The sequence below is a fragment of the Vidua macroura genome, chromosome 4 (assembly GCF_024509145.1).
Source record: "Vidua macroura isolate BioBank_ID:100142 chromosome 4, ASM2450914v1, whole genome shotgun sequence".
NCBI lineage: Eukaryota > Metazoa > Chordata > Aves > Passeriformes > Viduidae > Vidua > Vidua macroura.
The window spans coordinates 25953835-25972970 of NC_071574.1; the positions used below are offsets into that span (position 1 = coordinate 25953835).

General features: G+C 39.1%; 1 protein-coding gene across 3 annotated transcripts in view; it reads left to right on the forward strand.

The window, feature by feature from the left end:
• NPNT (nephronectin) overlaps positions 1–19136 on the forward strand; it is a 49008-nt gene that overhangs the window by 14105 nt on the left and 15767 nt on the right. For 2 of the 3 annotated variants that reach the window (XM_053976679.1, XM_053976680.1), the window contains 6 exons: positions 3160–3252; positions 9996–10115; positions 10913–11032; positions 15178–15312; positions 16535–16657; positions 18558–18911. In XM_053976679.1, coding sequence (XP_053832654.1) covers positions 3160–3252; positions 9996–10115; positions 10913–11032; positions 15178–15312; positions 16535–16657; positions 18558–18911 — 945 coding nt within the window. The remainder of the gene's footprint in view (positions 1–3159; positions 3253–9995; positions 10116–10912; positions 11033–15177; positions 15313–16534; positions 16658–18557; positions 18912–19136) is intronic. The other variant, XM_053976681.1, reaches the window with a different exon arrangement.

Genomic DNA, 19136 nt, shown 5'->3' on the forward strand with positions numbered 1-19136 from the left:
TCTTGTTTTGAGTGGCACTTGTCTATGCCAGTATAATCTTTATTTTTGTTTACAACAGTTACTATTTAAAGAGTAGAAAGTTTTTAATGATTTTTGGCACTCCTTTTCAAAACCTTCTGGATTTCACTGCCCTATATTCATAACAGAGTGGCTTTCTCAACCTGGTGTAACCCTTCTGTCTACATTTCCTTCTTCCCTAGTAGGGAAGTAAGTGTTGCATAACAGGCTGAAATCCAGGGACATGGGTTATTTCAGTCATCGTAAGTGTGGGTCACTTGGAAGGAAATGATAGTTTATTGGTTGTGGAGGAATTTTTAAATTTTCAAGAGGCAAAAAGTAGTAATTGGGAGACTTTTTTTTTCTCCATTACTTGTGAGTCTACTTGTTTTCAAAAAAATGCAGAAACTCCATTTGTCTGTGTGTGAATGGAGTGACTGAAGTATTTTGTTCTGTTGTATCTGGAGCTTTGCAAGAAAACACATAGAGTGGAGAATTAAAACACCCAGTCACATCAGCAGATGTAGTATATGCTCTGACTCATGCCAAACAGCTGAAATAGTTGTCTACTATTAAAAGAAATGCTGAAAGTCTGGCTTAAGCTTATTTTTGAACCTGCATCTGGTTGTTGCCAGTGTTCAAATAGAGCTCGTTGGGAGTCAGTGAATGGATTTACTGCTTTGTTTGGGCAGCTTCTCCTTTGAATAAGGATTTTCATGCTGGAGATGGCAGAGCTGGAGCTGACCCATCCCTCTGGGCCTGGTCACTCTGGTAGGGGTCAGTAGGGACCCCAGCCAGGCATGCAGACTTGGCTGAACCATCTGATTTTTTTAGTCCTGAGCACCCTGCAAAGCCCTGATAAAATTAATAGGAAGATGCACAAGTTTTATCCTGTGAGTGGCTTGATTCCTCATAGGAAATGCCATCAGATTTATCTGTGGTATTGGCTGAGCTACAGATGTTGTTAAACTTACTGCAAAGCATTTTTCTCCTGTATGTAGAAAATCTTTAGTTTTAATATTGTGTTGAATTTCAGCTGTTTCTAAGTAAGATTGATAATGCTGAAGTAGCCCAAGTTCATAGAATGTACTCTAATAAACAGGTTTTCCTCAAGAACCGTGTTTGGCAGCAAACGAAGATTTCCAAATACCCATTTAATGTGCAAAACCCCCAGTGTTTTATGATGACTGTCTTTATGGATAGTGGCTTGCTAGTCATTTGGAAGCTTTCCTTGGAATAGTAGAGATTTTTGTCTTCAAGTATGAGATTTTTTTTTCTCTATTTCAGCTGCTGCTAATGTACAATCTGTGCAATTGAGGGAGGGACCAAGGCTTTAAAAAATCAGCTTAAGGTTGCCACAGGTTCTTCTAACAGTTACTGAACTGTTACACTGTACACCAAAGTGATCCCGTGATACTTCTTGTTTCTTAAAAAGAGCTGATTTAAGTACGTGTATCCAACTCCACAATGCAGATCTTCTCTAAAGTGCAGTTGAAGATTCAAACAAGTTTTCAAAAACATATTTATAGTAATTTCTTTTTATCTTCTGTAGTTTAGATCACAACTTTTGTTTTTCCCCGATTTCTTTGAAGTCGTTAAGTTGGCCTTCATAGTTCTCAGTTTGCCAACATCACCTCTGATTAGACCTGGGTCTGTGATGCCAGGAAGATAATAATCTCAGCATCTAAACAGACTCTTAACAAAGGAAATCCTTTTTTTTCCTGTTTAGGGCCATAGTGATTAAAAGAGCAGTAAATGTTTCCAAGTACAATGTTCTAGAAGTGTCTCGTGGTGGATCAGTTGCTCTTCACTCAGACTTGTCCATTACCCAAGGACATACTTCCTGAAACATAACCTTTTAGTAGTCTGTGAAGCTCCTTTCCCTTACACTTCCATTGAGAGGTGTTTCTAAATCTGAATCTCATTTCTTTGTTTCCAGACAGTGTTAGTTAGGGGAGGAAAAAAAAAAAAAATCTTGCATTTCTGTTCCCTTTTAAGATACTCCTTAACAATTTTTTGGAAAGAGACTTCTCCATCATACTAGGAAGATCCATCAGGAGCAGAGCTGTAGATTTAAAACAAGGTTTTATGGTCTCAGGATGTATCACTGATTATAGGTATATACTACGCTTAAAGAAAAAACATGCCTGATAATAATGGGAGTCCTGAAACAGTCCTAAATAAAGGCAGTCCTAAAACTGGAGCAAACTCCTTCTATGCTAGCAGCTACTTCTCTGGATATATTTGTGGAAATTGCCAGTTCTGGATGCTTTGAATCTTATGGAGAAGATTTTCAGAACATCAAAGAAGTACTTGGATAGTTTTTCCACAACCAAAACAAATATCTTGTTTCTTTTAAAATTTTGTTTAGTTTAACCCTATTGAACAGCTTGGCTAGAAGGCAAATTACATTTTTTGAGTGCATTCTGGGAGATTTCTGTTAAATTATGTCCTTGAGACATCCAGTTTTATGATACAGCCCGTTGTTGTCAGAACAATATTGCAGCTGGATCTAGTTAGTTACTTGCAAATTCCAAATGATACTGTTACTTTATAAAATGAACTTTGAACTGGGGTAAATAGATAAATCCTGGGTACAGGGTATCCAAGTTATGCAACCATCTGATTTCTGCCTGTTTTGTGTCTATCTTGCTTTAGCAGAGAGCTCAGTAGGATTGTGTATCTGTATTTTGTCATATAATGATAAACAACATTTTAGAGCATAGTAAATACTGCATTTTCCCAGTATATTTAAAAAGTAGGTTTAATAATAGAAAAACATTTCTAATGCAAAAGACTTAGAAAGGCTGTTAAAAGTTGTCATCTGTCAAATGTTTTTCACTTACCCAGGAAAATATTCCTGTTGGCTAATCCTACATCAGCAAAAACATATTTGTGCATGAATTCTTATATTTCTTCAAAAGCAATGCTTTTGTTTTTTGTTATTGAAGCTTTGAACGTTTGTTTTATGAATTTTGTTTGTGTCATATTGAGAGAGGTGCCAAAAAATGGCTTTCTATTATTTCTTGGAGTTCTGTATTTATTTTCTGAATATGGCATAGACAGTACTTCTATTTGTTAAGTAGTTGCTGTTTATTTCAAAGTAAAGCACTGTCAGCTGTGACTGGAGTGGAAAGACAATGAGTGTTCCTCTATTTGCAGCCGTATGCCAGCCAGGGTGCAAACATGGTGAATGCATTGGGCCAAACAAGTGTAAGTGCCACCCAGGATACACTGGAAAAACTTGCAACCAAGGTAAGAAGATATTTCTTTTCGAAATCATGGAAGTATTGTTGATCTCTGTACCTGCCCCCACCAATGCTGTGTGTGTCCCCTGTGTTTATAGAGCAATGAACTCATATACCAGGTCTGTTACTGCTGCAGCAAGTCTGATATTTGGACTGACTTTTGGAGAGAGATTGACATCTGCAGAGGGATGATGTAGGGGGAAAATTGCTTTCATTCAAAAGATATCAATGAGATTAATATATAGGATGTAGTTATGTGCTCTCCTTAATCAGAAGCAAATTATTTAAACCTTGTGGTCAGGATTGTTTTTTATAAAGTCACAATTTTCAGATTTGAATAGTGAAATAATATTTGTTTCATTAAAAACCTCATAATTCATACATTTTCATTTTAGTGTTTCTAATCCTGAACTAACCAGGTTGTATTAAACAGCTAAATGATTGGTGTAAAGTTGAAGTTTCTCTTACTGGATTATCAAGTTTCATTGTTGGGGTTTTTTTTTCTCAAAAGTTACGTCCAAAGCATGTAATGGTATAAAGATCATAGAGTATAAACAATTAAGAGAATTGTAATATGGGATTTTTAGACTTTGATGGCTAAGACGTGTTCACACACAAAGATATCTCAATTGTATCTCTTTTGCAGTTGTCTCAGCCTACAGGAAAATTTGTGCATTTTCTCAGTGTTGAGGAAATTATGGTAGAAAAGTGTGATATTTAGAATTATTTTTTTCAAGGATGTACTCTGATGTTGCTAAATTTCTTATGACATGTTGATTTTTAGACTGAGTTATTTTCTTTAAAAATAGATACATATTTATTTTCAGATTTACTAATCCCTCTCAAACTGATGTGAAAATGTGTGTTGTGTTTTTCAGTTTTCTCAAAAGTTTCCATCATCTCTTATATTATCCTGTCTTTTTTTTTTTCCCTTACTCTGGGCTGACATTTTGAATTATGATTTTATTCTACATGTTTTCATTAGTCCAAAACCGTTTTAGAAAACAGTGCAGTGTACTAATAGTTAGATGTATGTATAACAGTTTTTATATGTAGTAAATAGTTAACAATATTGAAAGAATGCTCTCCAAATTACTGGAGGCTTCAATCTTGAACTAAAATATTTACTTGCCACTAAATGCTAAGGAAGGAAAAATGTGATAGATTGTCAAAGGAAACACTTTGGGCAGTATTGATGAAATATTCTTGCATGGTGTTGGTGACAGAGCTGCTTGGCAGATGTAGATGAGGTTAGTGAGATGCCAGCTGACTGTGGTGCCCCAAATGTGCACCAGTTCAGGTGGCTGCTCTACTGCATGGTGAGACCTTTGAGCTGTTCCTGGGGTCATGATCTGTGTTCTTGCTATGTGCTGATTCAGTGTTTGGATGAGACTGGAAAGTGTGCAATGAATGCAGAGTCTGCTTTTGCTGGGAGGAGATTCAAATGGCACAGGATAAATGTGACCTATGTTATTATAGCTTAATACAGCACCTGCCCTGCTCAGCCTGTGGCCCATTTTCTCAATCCTGTTCTAGAAGTAACAGAAGTAACAATGTTGGCAGAGGAGATGCTGGAGTTCCCTGCAGAGATGGAAGTGTTTCTAGGATGCGTGAATCTGGGCTGTAAAGTATGCTCATGTTCTTGGTGAAAGGCTTTTATTGAGTACAAGCTCTGATAAACAGGCTTTACATCTCATCTGTTCATGTGCCCCATTGATCAGGATACGTTCCTGGGACTGATCCAAGAGATCAGCCCAGCCTCACAGCAGAGCTGTTCAGCCCTGACTGTGTGATGATGCTGGATGCTTGTCCTTTTCCGGTGGTGCTGCAGCTGCCGTGACAATCCATGCGTTAGATCACTCAGAAGACTACCTGATACTTTTTAAATTATGTTGCCATCATCAGCAATCAAATTGCAGTGACTGCACAAGAGCTAACCATGTGTTCTCCCTACAGCATTCATATCTCCTGAATGGCTTTTGTGTTTCCCTTCTGGCTTTTTGATTCCAGCTTTACAGCTGTAAGCAGTGAAGAAACAAACAGAGCCACGTGAGAGAAAATGCCCTCTCCACCTCTCTTAATTTATTGTGATAATAACAGAACTCATACATTCCAAATATGTTCATCAGAAAATTGGTAGCTGCTCTTGAAGAAAATACAAATAATATTCAGTAAGACAAATACAAATAGTTGTAATTTTTGCTAGCAATCTCAAGCACATACCGGTTAACTTTCTTTGGCTGGGAAAGGTTGTCTTTATTCAAAAAAATCTAAGGCTGTTTTTCTGTAACTTTCTATTCTCTTACCTTGTTTGTTCTAGGAAAACGATGCAAAGTTCACTGCTTGAAATTCTTGTCGGCACTTGATATATATGTATATTTATTAAGTGAAGTAATGCATATTGCCATATTTTTATTATGCCTTCTCCCTGTCCTGTGAAGATGTGCAGCTGTACACATCCAAAAGTCTATTTGGTCAGAGCAGTGAAGCTCTGTGTTCTACCCCCTGGATCATCCTGCAGTAATGTAACAGCAAGGGGTGAGGTGTTCCTGTGTTTCAGGTGTTGTGCTCCTCCTTTCTGCACGGCTTCAAACAGGAGTGCAATTTCTTGCAATGGGGGTGGAGGCTGATAGACCCATCAATGGCTGTGACGTGAAAGCTGAACGTGCAGTGCCCTTAGCATGCAGGGAAAATAATTGGTTGAATTTCCTTGGTGCTCCTGTGTGTGTTCTGAAAAGTTTTGACTCTACCATACTCATGGTTGTCACTTGCATTTGTTTCTTTCTTCTGCTCTTCTTTCAGAACGTGCCTTTTTTTTTTTTTATTGAGTTCCTGTGTAAAGTGATAGTGATGGAAATTGTTTTTCAGGTTAGATAAAGACAAAACTGTGATTTAGATGAAGTTGGAAGTTGTAGAAAAGGAGAGTTAAAAAACTTCTGAATTTGGCAGCTGTTGATTAATCAGACTTAAGTGAACAGAACTCTTCAGGTGATAGAAATCTCTTATGAGGTTGACAGGACAGTGTGATTGCAACTGCTGGAAATGAAAGCTGATCTGCTGTTTATAGTATGGTGATAACAGTTTAATTTTTCTTCTTGATTTCTGGTCTTTGACTTTCTATTTTCAGAGTTGGGTAAATGTGGTATTGAATATTTAACTTCCGTGTTGCCTGATCCAAGTTACGTGATATGCAGAAAAGGCAGAAAAAGTCTTGAGTGCTGAAGTCTGCAGAAGCTAATTAAAAGAAAATAGCAGAGGGTATTGAATCCGTCTAGAAATAAGTGGCTCATTGTTGGGTGTGCACTGAAGTTGGTCGAAGACGATGTGTGGTGCAGTGCAGCAGTCAAAGGAGTCACATCCGGGTTTGCCAGCATAACCCTCTGTCCTTCCCTTGCACTCACATTTCATTTAATTCCTTTAGATATAAAATACTTGTGCTCAGCAGCTTGTGTTTGTTATAAACCTGCTTCCCATAGTGGCCAAAACAGTCAGTCTGCTTTTATGTACTCTACTGCCTTGTGTTACTTTGAAATCAAGAGTGCTGGTTTTGCATTGGCTGTACAATTGTAGGCAACGTGGAAAATTAAAAGATTGAAAAATGAAATTCTCAAATGCAGGACAATGAGTGGACATTCCAAAAAAGAAATTAAAGGGATTTATTAAACTTTTCAATAATGTTGCACTTTATACTATTCTCATAGTATGTTACTAATAGGTGTCTATTTGTCAGTACCAGAGCTTTTATTTCTGTACTAAGAATACTTTGTATCAAGTGGTGGTGTAGAATTCAGAGTCCTCTAAAAGGATCCAGTATTTTAAGGCTCATAATGTAATTTATACTCTATGCAGGGTGATATACTGAGAACAGTTGTAAATTCTTATTTTCAACTTTGAGTCTGTGGTCATAACTCTGGAAGTAAGTGCATGAGAGTATTTTAGTAGTCAGGAGTATCTAAACTTAGGAGCTGAAGTGCAGTGGAATTTAAACACTAGAACTTAACAGAGGGCACTGTTAAAATCCTGCCCTGTCAACTTAATTTCAGTGTTACTTTTCCTTATTCTGTCCCTACATTTAGCTAAGTATTTTATACTTAGCTCTGTTATACCTTTATTTTGTAAAGTGATTCTTTTTGTAGAAAATAGGAAGAATACAGATATTTTAGACTAAGAGAACTTTTTTTTCCTCTTACTTCAAAATGATGGTTGTCAGTGAACTTCAGTATATTCAATACTATGGGTTCCTTGGGGATACATTTATGAATTGAAACAGAGTGTTTTAATGTAACAATGACTTTTTTAACAGACACATTGCATGTGTAATAAATATGTTAATACAGCTATAATGTCTGTCAGGAACTGCCTACTTGTGGTATGCTTTACAGAAAAATGAAAAGAATTTTTTTGTACTCCCAAGAGAAGTTTGCCTTTCAAAATGTGGGCTTTCATCTGCTTATTATTTGAGATTTTTATGTAAAGCTTTTTTCACACAAAGGTTTCCACAGTGAAAACTGGTCCTTGCCCTCTAGCATAATCATCTTCTCATCTACTGCATTTCCATTTGGCCTAGGCATATGCCTGTAGTCACAACTCCTGCCAGAAGACCTGCTTTCACAGGGCAAAATGTACTTTCTTCTACAGCTGTTTCTCTCAAACCCAGCAGGTATTTTCTTGTGAGTGTGGCATTGGTGCCTGCTGTGGGAAGTATACTCTCCTGAAACTTTTCCCAACTCCCAAAGAATGAGAGCTGTAAGAAGGGGTGCTGTCTCTGCAGCACGTGGTCCTCAGGAAGATTGCAGAGATCGTCATCACTCCTTTATCATGCACAGGTCCAGCCCTTATTTTGGCAGTCTTTCCTCACTGAAGTCCTGCTTAGGCTCACCTGATCTTCCTCACCACTTGAGGAGAAAGTATTCCCCCTCAGGTTTCCTGGAAACATCTTGTCCAGCCATAACAGGTAGAAATGGAATATTACATCTTTTACTGCTACCCTCTTCCAAAAGAGGGGAGCAGGAAGTTTTCTTGTCCTTAAACATGCTGTTCTTCCCAAGACCTTGGAAAATGAACTAAGGGGAAGGGCGCTGGGGCGGGCCATGTTTGCATGATGCTCGCTATTCCTTGACCCCATGAAGGTGGAAAGAAAGTAGGTCAAAAGAAAGAAAGTTTAATGATACATGTAAACACTGTTAGGAGCTCTCAGGAACAGCAGTAACAAAAGGGGCAACATCCTCTCAGCTGAGTTTGGATTGCATCAGTGACTTGCAGTGTGATACATGTATTATTCTCTTGATGGCTCTGCATTTTACCAGTCAAATGAAAGGGAATACATTTCTCAGTTTTAGAATGCCATTTAAAAATACTTTGCCTGAAAAGAGTAGGTGAAGAATGTTATTCTCACAAACCAATGGATTACAGAGTTTCAGGACAAATTTAAAATCCAAACATTAAGATCTTGTAAAATTCCAGGTGTAGTTGTCTAGACTCAATGTTTTCTCTGACTTCACCTTTACAGTGAATGTAACTTTTCTCACTCCATTTACTATGTGGACCCAGTTAAGTTTTCAGCTTTACTTCTGAAAAGCAATCAGTGAATTACTGACTTCATTGCAACCCAAGGTGTATTTATCTTTCTGGATCAGCATCTTAACCCTGAGCCTTTGCCTCTAGTCCACAGGAGGCATCTGTCACCTCTTCAGCTGGCATTTTATGAAGTGGCTACTGTGTGTGTATCTATGACATGATGGGGCCTCAAGGCTTACTTTTCTGCTACATGGATTGAGTGACACTTGATATGATGGTGCTTAGTACTGGGAGATGGCTCTTTGAAAATTTCTGGAAAAAATGGCAGTTCTCTTCTGCAAAAGACTGCCAGACAGTATGGTACAATATTAGAGATGACGGTTGATAACTCATTTCCTTAGGTCTTCACTGGCTGGATTTGTGAATAGATTTATTATTTTCATCTTTGTTCTCATCTTTGTTCATCACTATGCAAATAACTAGCAACAATAATAAGTGACAAGTTATTCTCAGACAAAATCAACACATATTCTTGGAAGAGAATTCTGAAGGAAATCATCGTGTTTGAAGTTCTGTCTACTAATATGGAAACTGTAGGCTGAGTATTTTCAGTTCAAGCCATGAATTCTCTATTAAATTGTAAGTCTGAATTGCTAGCCCTCACAGATGGTCCTTGACAAATATAGCTGATGTCATATGCTTTCTTTTAGTATTTTCTAAATGATAAGGATTAAATTTTCTTTGTGAGATTATTTGAAGTAAGTTGGCATCAGCTTTCCTACCTTACTCCACCACTAATTTTGAAGCATGATAGTGAATCACTGAATTGCTATCAGAATCATGATAGTGATTGCGGAGTGATGTTTGCTTTCTCTCTCCTCCTTCTTCCGAGTGCTGCCTGGTCCTGGACATGTCATCAACGTGAATTGTGGCAAGACGTGGGTAGCCTGAGCTTGTGTGTTGCCTAATGAAGCAGCTGGCACTTCATCTAATGCTAATATTGTCATTTTTGAAAAGACATCTATGAAACCAAGCCAAATAAGCTGCTTGGCTGGAGGGATGAACAGTGCTTCATGCAGGATGTTTTGGATGCTTGCTATCAGCTGAGCTGTGTATAAAAAGCTAATTGCCATATTTTTCCTTCCTTCTCCAGCAGCTTGAACTGTCAGTTTTGCCATGCATGCCTTGTGCATTTTCTTCTCCCACCCTCTTTCCTTGTGCCCTTCATTTCAGATCTGAATGAGTGTGGACTAAAGCCGCGGCCGTGCAAGCACCGGTGTATGAACACCTACGGCAGCTACAAGTGCTACTGCCTGAACGGCTACATGCTAATGCCAGATGGAACGTGCTCAAGTATGGCCAGCCTTGGTGCTTGCTCTTTCCCAGCTTCTCAAAATCCCTGCTCGAGTTTCCCGGAAAACATCTATGAAATGAAAATGAGTCCTCAAGTAAAAGATTAATCTTGTTGGAAATTAGGTAGCTGCACAAGATGAGCTACTTTTTTCCTAGTGAAATTAGGCTGAAAAGCCAGGAGCAATTGTTTTTATTTTATTAGTTTTATTGAAAGTTTCCCCCAAAGCATTCTTCGGTGCTGTAAATCACTTTTAATTGGCCTTTGAGGACAAGTGCTTGCAGTTTTCATTGCAGCAAGACACCTGCATTTCTGCTTCCTTATGGCCTTATGAACGTGAAGTCTTTAATGCTGCAGATGTTGGTTGTTTGACTGGTATAAAAATTGTACTGCCATCTCTCCGGGGATCAGGTTCTTACTTGCTCCCATAAAAACAGTTACTTTGAATATCTGGACAGAGGGAAGGGGAGAGAAATTAGAGATACCCCATTTTTAAAATGACAGTAACTGTCCAGGAGAGTCTGTAGTACATATTAGGCTTTATATTCTGGGGACTGCATTCAATAACACATCTTACTACAATTGTGGTCGATTTCTTTTTTTTTTTTTTTTTAATTTTCTTAGAGAAGTAGTTTGTGGAAAGAAAAATTTTAGTTGCAGATATTTTTCCTCTTTGAAAGATACAAGCATTTTCTCACTTTTATCATAAATATGTGATGTCTTAATTCTCCAAAATTTTAAGTCATTTTGTAGTACTGATCATAATCTTTATCTAAATGTGTTCAATTATTTTATCCAGATGCCCTTTCTTGCCTGATGGCAAACTGTCAGTATGGCTGTGACGTGCTGAAAGGGGAGGTGCGCTGCCGCTGTCCTTCTCCAGGGCTGCAGCTTGGGCCTGATGGCAGGACTTGTGTAGGTAGGTGATCAAATGTAGATTTAAAAGTTTTAATTTTTTTCTCCAGAATTCTTTTATCCTTGCACAGAATGCAGATCAAGAGAGTTTATTAGAGGTACATAGAATGCATAGAACAGGCTGTTTAAAGTTGCTAATAATGAGAATAGTAATAGGGCTGTTGCTCAGGTGCCCTCGTGTCAGAGATCGCCAGTGTTTTCAGTCCTGTAAGTTTCATTGTCTGCCTAAAGCCCATACAGACTCCTTGGTATCCAAGTCCTTGGCCCTTGCCACTCCTGCTACTGGGTCATTTTAAACTATTGCTAACTTCAAAATACCTGCCTGCATAAAAAAAGGAATGGGGAGATCGCCTTTCCCTCATACCCAACAAGGTGGTGCCTAGCGCAGTGGGTAGAGGGATAATTTGTAAAAATCATTGATATGATAGTGGGGCAAGGTGAAGGTCTGTGCATGTTCCCAGTATTAGTGGGATTGAATGTGCTGTCTTTCTTCCATATTGTCAAAACTCCGGGTTAAAATAAACACAGGAACTTAGAGTGTATAAAAGTGAAATGTTTTGTTCCCACATTTGTGAACATGGAAAAGGTGCTTATGGTTAATCAGACTCTACTATGGTCTGAAGAACAGTGTGACATGTGATTTCATCATTCATTAACTGTACATCCTGAGTGGGATATGATGCTCCAGTGATTTCATTATTTATATTCTATGAAGTGCTACAATTCCATAGCCAGTAACACTGAAAGAATGTAAAAAAATGGGGATGTTCTAATCATCCCTTTGGGTATCTTAGCTCTCCACAGGGTAGGTGGTTCTCCAAGTGCTTGACCCATGCTGACCAAAAATTCGTTGGCAGAGAAAGGGACATACTCTAGATCTTCTGATGAGAAGAGCAGGCTCCACACCAAGTCAGAGGCTTTCTGAAGGGCATGATTTGCAAATCTGTGTATGGAAAAAATTGGAAAGAACAGGAGGGAAAAAACCTACCCTTGTTGCATACTGAAGGGATTAAGTTGTGATAAATCCCATTGTGGATATTATGGCAGAGAGATCTTTGGAAGATACTTGTGCCATACATGCCATAGTGAGCTGAATGATTTTAAGTACAAATTCAAGAAAGGTACATCATGTAGAGAAATTTGCTAGAAAAAATGCTTGCAATATCCTCCTAGTGTGCATTTTTCTATTCAGGAAAATTTCATATTTTGAAATAAACAAAGTGTACTTTAATGCCAAAGACTAACACTCAAACCAGTCCTATGAAGCTCTTTGAGTTTTTCAGTGCAGTTTTCAAAAAAAACATGTTTGTTTGTTTTTTTTTTTTCCCAGAAAGGCAAAGAACTGTGTACCCACATTTTACTTGGGTATGCATCATTTAGAATGACCTCATAACCTATTTCTAAAATATCCACAAGAATTTCAGAGCAGCCTTGTACAATACAGAGAAAATAGTTACAGCAAGAGATGTGTGTTCTTCCTGCATTGTAACATAATGTTCTCCCCTTTTTTGGTAAGAAGTGATTATGACATGCACCCTTTCTGTGTTATTTCTCTATCAAGTTCGAGTTGCAGTAAATACCTCAAAGAGTTGAAGCTACTTGGGACTAAGGCTGTTCTTTTTGCTCATGTTTGTACAAGCTTGTCACTGTTGGGGCTGTTGTTGGCTCCAGCAAGGGTCTGGATAATGCTGCAGTACAAATAGAAGTGTAGGTGGTGGTAAGAAAATTGAAGTGTACATTGCCTACAGCTCATGAAATCCTTGTTTGAGGAAAGTTTGAAAGACAGATGGGAATGCAATGCCTATTTTTAGCACAGGTGGAAATTCCTCTGGGCATTATTCTATTCTTAGTTTAACACTAGCTGATCATTCCCTTGTTTAAAATATTCCTTTCAGACAATCAGTAAAGAGCCACCAATTTGGCTATAAAGGTAAATAGTATAAACTAAATGACAACAAAGTGAAAAAATAATTCAGCAAAATATTCAGTGAAAATATGGATTAAACAGCTAATTAATTGATTAATGACTCTTGAAGCAATAAATCAATTGGTCTTGCCAGGTTCTTGGATTGGGATTTTAATTTAATGAAATGAGCCATATACACATTTCATCCTCAAATGTTCTGAAATTATTTGAGGGCTGAAAATAATGATTTTTCACTATAAAATTATATCCTTTGTGTGTGTGTGCTTAGAAAATTGAAGATGCAGCCTTGTAAACATAAAAACCATGCTATTTTTAAATTAGTCTCAAGTTATTTTGTGCTTGAGTTGGTAATCGGATCATACTTGCAACAAGAGAGAGAAGCAATTCTGCTTCTCTGGTGGACACTGACCATCACACTCATTAGGTGCTGACCACCACACTGCCTTGTGTGCCTTTGGAGCAGCTCCCTGATGCTGAGGTGAACTCCAAATCCCCCCTCCATGCCCTGCTTTTCATAGGAAGCAGGTATGAACCACAGCATGTTGCAGCAGGCAAAGGGAAACAGCTCTACACCTTTTGGTCGAGGTGTGGATTGACTTGAAAGAAGCCACAGTAACCGTACTGTTTGAGAGCTGCAGGAAGCTGATCACAAGCACTGGCATATCATCTTTTGGCTACTGATCAACAAGTGGATTTCCCCTCAGCAATGAGCATCCACGCACCTCTTGTTATATGCAAGTGGAAGGCTGTTACAATTTTCCATATTTTTGCATCAGTTTTGAACAGTGTATTAATTAACAGTTCTGTCCTATATCTCTAGGACACAGAACTGCGTACACTGCTGCCATGATTTAACATAATTTTTGCCTTATGTGAATTTGCAGAAATGTGAATCAATATGAATATGTGCAGAGGAAAAAACACTACATGCTACATTAGGTTTTTAAAGATCATAATCCATGCCACGATAAAGTATATTCAGTGGCTAATCTTGTTCTTACTGAACTACTTTTTGAAGCTGTGATTTAAAGATTAAAAAACCCAACCAAAACCAACAAAGAACAGAACTAACTCTTAGTAATCAGGAGTCAAATTTGCAGCCTTGAAATAATATTTTAATAAAGGGTAGAAAATTGTTGTTGAAAATTGTAACTTGTTGATTAAATTGTAATAAGAAACATGGTAGAGTTGTAAAACTTAGTAGCATATTCAAAGCCTAAAATGTTAACAATAAATTCAAATCAAGAGACAGATTTATAGGAAGATTCAGGCATGTGGAGACGTGCCCAGTATTGGCCTTGTTTTCTTTCTCATTGAGGCCTCTACTGCACCATTCCAGCAATGCTCCTGATGGAGAGAGAGCAGTCAGGAGTGTGGGAGCTCAGGGGCTGAATCCCTGCTGTCCTCAGTAATTCTTCATGCAGAGTGGGACAGTGCCAGCAGGAGCTACTGGGACAACCCAGCTGGCCAGCAATTCATGGCTTTAAGTCACTTCTTTTGGCTGTGGGAGCACAGCTTGGAGAGAAGCTGAAGCTCCATCTCCCCCACCTCAGGTAGCTGTCCTAACTAACCAGCAGCTTTGTAGTTACATTTTTTTTCTGTGCAGTGGAAGAGGCTCTGCCTTGTTCAGGCCTCTTTCACAAGAGCAGCAGGGCATCAATCACTCGGCTTTGTTTTGCACTTTTGACATCGGCAGCTGAAGTGCTCCTTTTGGGAAAAGAATGGCATGGAGAGCAAAATCTTGCTTTCCCATAGATCAAGAACCTGATAGAGCTGCAGAGCAAAGGCTTGAACTGTGCTCTGTAGATAACCAGCAAACACGAGGAGCTGCGTGCGTCAGAAGCAGCCAGGCGTGGCAGGTCTCTACCTCAGCGGAGAATTAGTGTTTGAGCACTCAGCAGCCTCAGCTCGGTGTCCAAGGGCTGCAGAGTGAGTGGCAGCGCAAGCAGCTTTTGTGTGTCAGCCTGACCTTGTCTGAGAGCTTCCCAGGCAGGCAGAGCAGCAGTGGGTGAGCATCAGCTGCTCTGTGGGCATCTGCCTGTGACCCAGAGCTGAGCTGGAGGGCACAGACAGAAGTGCTCAGGAATTAATGCTGGCTGACCAAGGGCCCTTATGAAAAATACTTTGGTTATTCTTTAGCTTTCTATTATGTGAAGCCAGTTTCATTTAGACAGTGTATTTTAACTGTTATTAAGAATAATACAGTTCCTTTGTTTCCACAGATATTGATGAATGTGCTACTGGGAGGGTTCTCTGCCCACGATTTAGGCACTGCGTCAATACCTTCGGGAGCTACATTTGCAGGTGTCATAAAGGCTTTGATCTGATGTACATTGGAGGCAAATACCAATGCCATGGTAATAACAAGCTATTTCTCACATGCATGTAATAGAGCTGTGTATTTGAAAATTAAATTAATGGCTCAAAGAGGAATGTTTATTTATTACAGCTGAAATGTTGAAGCAGGTTGTTTTACACTGCATAAGTATTTTAAGAAAGGGTGGATTATAGAAATAGGCTGTGAAAAAGAAGACATGTATTTGGCCCACATTCTTGTACTGGTTCTTATGTGGAAGCTAGTGGGGAGAACAGAGCTGATGACTGCAGGAATTCCTTTCCAAAGCCTTTTTTTCCTCAGGGTTCACTGTCACTGGCAGTTGTAGGCTTGGAGCAGAGTATGAGCTTAGGCTGTGTCTGAACTGTAACACTGGTGTGCTCCATAGCATGTCCCAAGATCCAAGATAAGAATACGTGCACACCCTACCTCCTCCCAACCCAGACTGCCCAACTTTCCTTCCCCTGCAGACAGGTGGGGAAGAGGCAGGAGTTGGGAAATAACCTGTGTTTGTCTGGACATGAGACTGGAATGCAGCTGGTGTATGCCCTTCAACAAAGATATTCCCAGGTCACTCTCCATTTGTTTCACAGGGTCTCAACTGGTTATGATTCTTTCACTAAAAAAAAGATCATGTGCAGATAATGAGGCATTGCTTTATGTTTACTTAAATTTTTTTTTTCAGAGAAATTTGTATTCAGAGCACTGGAATTTGGAGATTTTTGCTTGCATCACTAACAATAAATGTGGATATGGCATATGAAACATTTCCATATGAAACTGCTGGAACTGTTTCTACTTGATGTAGAAACATCTATACAGATGTACTATATAGGAAGAATTTTATGAAAAAAAAACAATTTATTATCTGTGTGATTAAGAACATGCATATACCTCCACTCAGTTTGTTTTATTCTTATTCTGTCACCTATAAGAAGTGGTTGTTAAAATTGTGATCTTAATGATCTCAGCTGCAAACTACCTATGGCATGTCTGAAGCTGATGCTAAGGTAAAAGCTGAGAAATACCAAAGCTGCCCAATAGTCCCTGTTTTCCTTAATGTTTGCATCACCACATTGATTTGTGACTGTCTATTTTCCTTTTCCCCCTGTCCCCTTGGCAAAAGTTTTTTTTTTTTTTTAATAATCAAAATTGTATTAATGTTTGGGGTTTTTTGCAGGGATAAGCAGAAAGTCAGATTTTTATGAAGCAAATGATTTTTTAATGTAAATTTCCTGTTGCAGATATAGATGAATGTTCCCTTGGCCACCACCAGTGTGGCAGTTTTTCACAGTGCTACAACACGCCAGGATCCTACAAATGCAAATGTAAAGAAGGATACAGAGACAATGGAACAAACTGCATACGTATGTAATGCTCCTTTTAGAATAGAGATTCTGAAAGCTTGTGTGTCCCATTTTGTAAACTTTAAGGTACAGCTCTGTCAGGCTCAGTTTCTCTTAACTATTTTTAATACTAAATAAGGGGCCGGGGAATGTAGTTGGAGTTTTCTAGGTCTTAGCATGCCTTGGTAAAAATATCTTTCCCTGAGACATTTTCATAATTAGAAAGAAATTCACCTCTCCCTATTCACAGCTTGATTCTAGAGATAGCTTCAGGATGAGAGCAACTGAGTAAGCAGGGTAGGTCTGATCAAACAGTGCACATTACTCATACCCTGTTGTTATGTACACTCCACAACTGGCCCGTTTCAGCAGCTCACCCCATCCACTCCCTGATGCTTCCCAGATGTGAGAAGAGCCAGGAGGGAGGATTTCTCTGGAAGGATTTGCTGTTGGAAAATTCCCTTGGCCACCTTTTTCTTGGGAAAAGCAGCCACCCCCTTGGTACAGAATAAGGTGTTGGAGCTTTCCCATATTTGATGTCCCACAGGAGTGTGCAGCTCTGTGGCATCTGCTGGATCTTTTTGATCCTGCATTTCTTTGTGGGATCTGGTCTTTGGTGACTCACCAAAGAGCAGATCTCTTTAAAGAGCAGCACCATTTTTCCCCTTCAGCTGTGGCTGTCATAGTGAAAGGTGTTCTATCACATCCTTAGTGCTTGCAAGTATATGTGGGCACATTTCATGTGTGTTACTTAGGACATAGTCCTAAGGGGTGTTTTGTATTTTAATATACTATAAATGTCAAAACAGCAGGGCATTCAAAGGGATAGTAATAAACAAGTGGCCAGAGGGAAAACATTTTTACCTGCTATCATCAAACAATTCACTGTTTAATAAATAGTAGTTCTTCATGTTAACTGTGTGCTATACTTGAAATGCTTGTACACAAAATATGTGACTAGAGTTCTTACTGAGCCTTTTAATATCTCCAGCGAGATATAAAAGGCTTATTAAGCAGTAGAAAACAACAAAACATATTTTTGTGCTTCATGTCTTCAGAAGCTCTCCTTGTGAGACTAAGTTAAAATTTGTTGTCCTTTCTGAAACATTGGAGGAGATGGTACTGTGGGCACTGTCACTGGGGTGAAAGTGCTGCATGGTCCAGCACCTCATTTTTGTGAAGGCTGAAAAATATCTCAGTTTTCTGGTGTTTAGCAAAGGGAAGGATCTAAATGAAGGCTGGCTTGGTTCAATCTCTAGAATGATTACTGCTTATTGACAAGGAGAAATGTATAGAAGGAAAGGTCTGCAAGAACTTTCTTAATCCAAAGGTGTCTGGCCATCTGTGACCAAAATGGTTGTAACATCAGGGTCCTCATAAACTTGCTTCCACTCCTGATTACAAGCATGTCCAGTTTGGAGGGCTGCTTAACCAATGGCTTCCTGCCCATGCTTTTTTAACCAGCATGCTTTTGTTTAAGTTTTGCCAACTTTGAAAGAGACTTGATGCTTGAGAGGAGATGGGATGGAAGTGTCTTGACATTCAGTCATCCTAAATTATCTCTAAACTGCTGCAGTGCCGAGTATGACATAAAGGGATGTGATAATTTAGCAGTGCTGATGCTAATGTTTCTAACTAATGGAAACCTTCAGAAGAAGAAAAATTATTTCATCCAAATGTCTTTGTGTCATAATGAAATAGACTGTTATGTTTCTGGAATGAGAGGTGGAGATGTCCATTTTGGTCCCATTTTAATTCTCTTTACAGTTATTCCTGTTGTTCTTATTGAACCACTTAGTCCATATCGCATATTCAAGGTCAATAGCACTTTCCCTGAGGGAGGTAGTGGTAGAATGAGTAGGATTGTTGATGCTGAAGACACAACTCCTCAGACCACTGCATGTACCTGCTTTTGTTACAGAAAGGCCAGTGACCAGGCTGACACCTGGGCCAACAGCTCGTCCGACACCTGGGCCAACAGCTCGTCCTACCCCTGGGCCAACTCAGCTTGCACCCAGGACAACTCAACTGACACCCAAGCCAACCATGAGATACGTGCCAGTGACAAGGCCGGTCACGACACCAGTGGTGAAACCTCCGCCTCCAACAACACCGCAGCCTACAACGGTAAGACCTACACTACCACCACAAAGAACTCCTCTGGTAACAACTGAAGAGCCTTCACATGTTCCCATTGAAACTACATCTTCCCAAGGAGTTATAGATGACAACAGGATCCAGCCAGATCCTCAGAAACCCCGAGGAGATGTGTTCAGTAAGTAATTTTCCATATGCCTTTGTTTATCAAAGCTGTAGATGAAAGCATGCACTATACTGTTTGGGATTTTTGGAACACTATACCATTGAGAACAGAGAAATGAAACTGAAAATGGTTGTATGGTAAAGCTGCACAAGTAGTTGATTTTATTACCTAACAAAAGTTTGGGACAGAAATTCTGAATCAATTAATCAAAAAAGTTTTTATTTTTTCCCCCTGAAA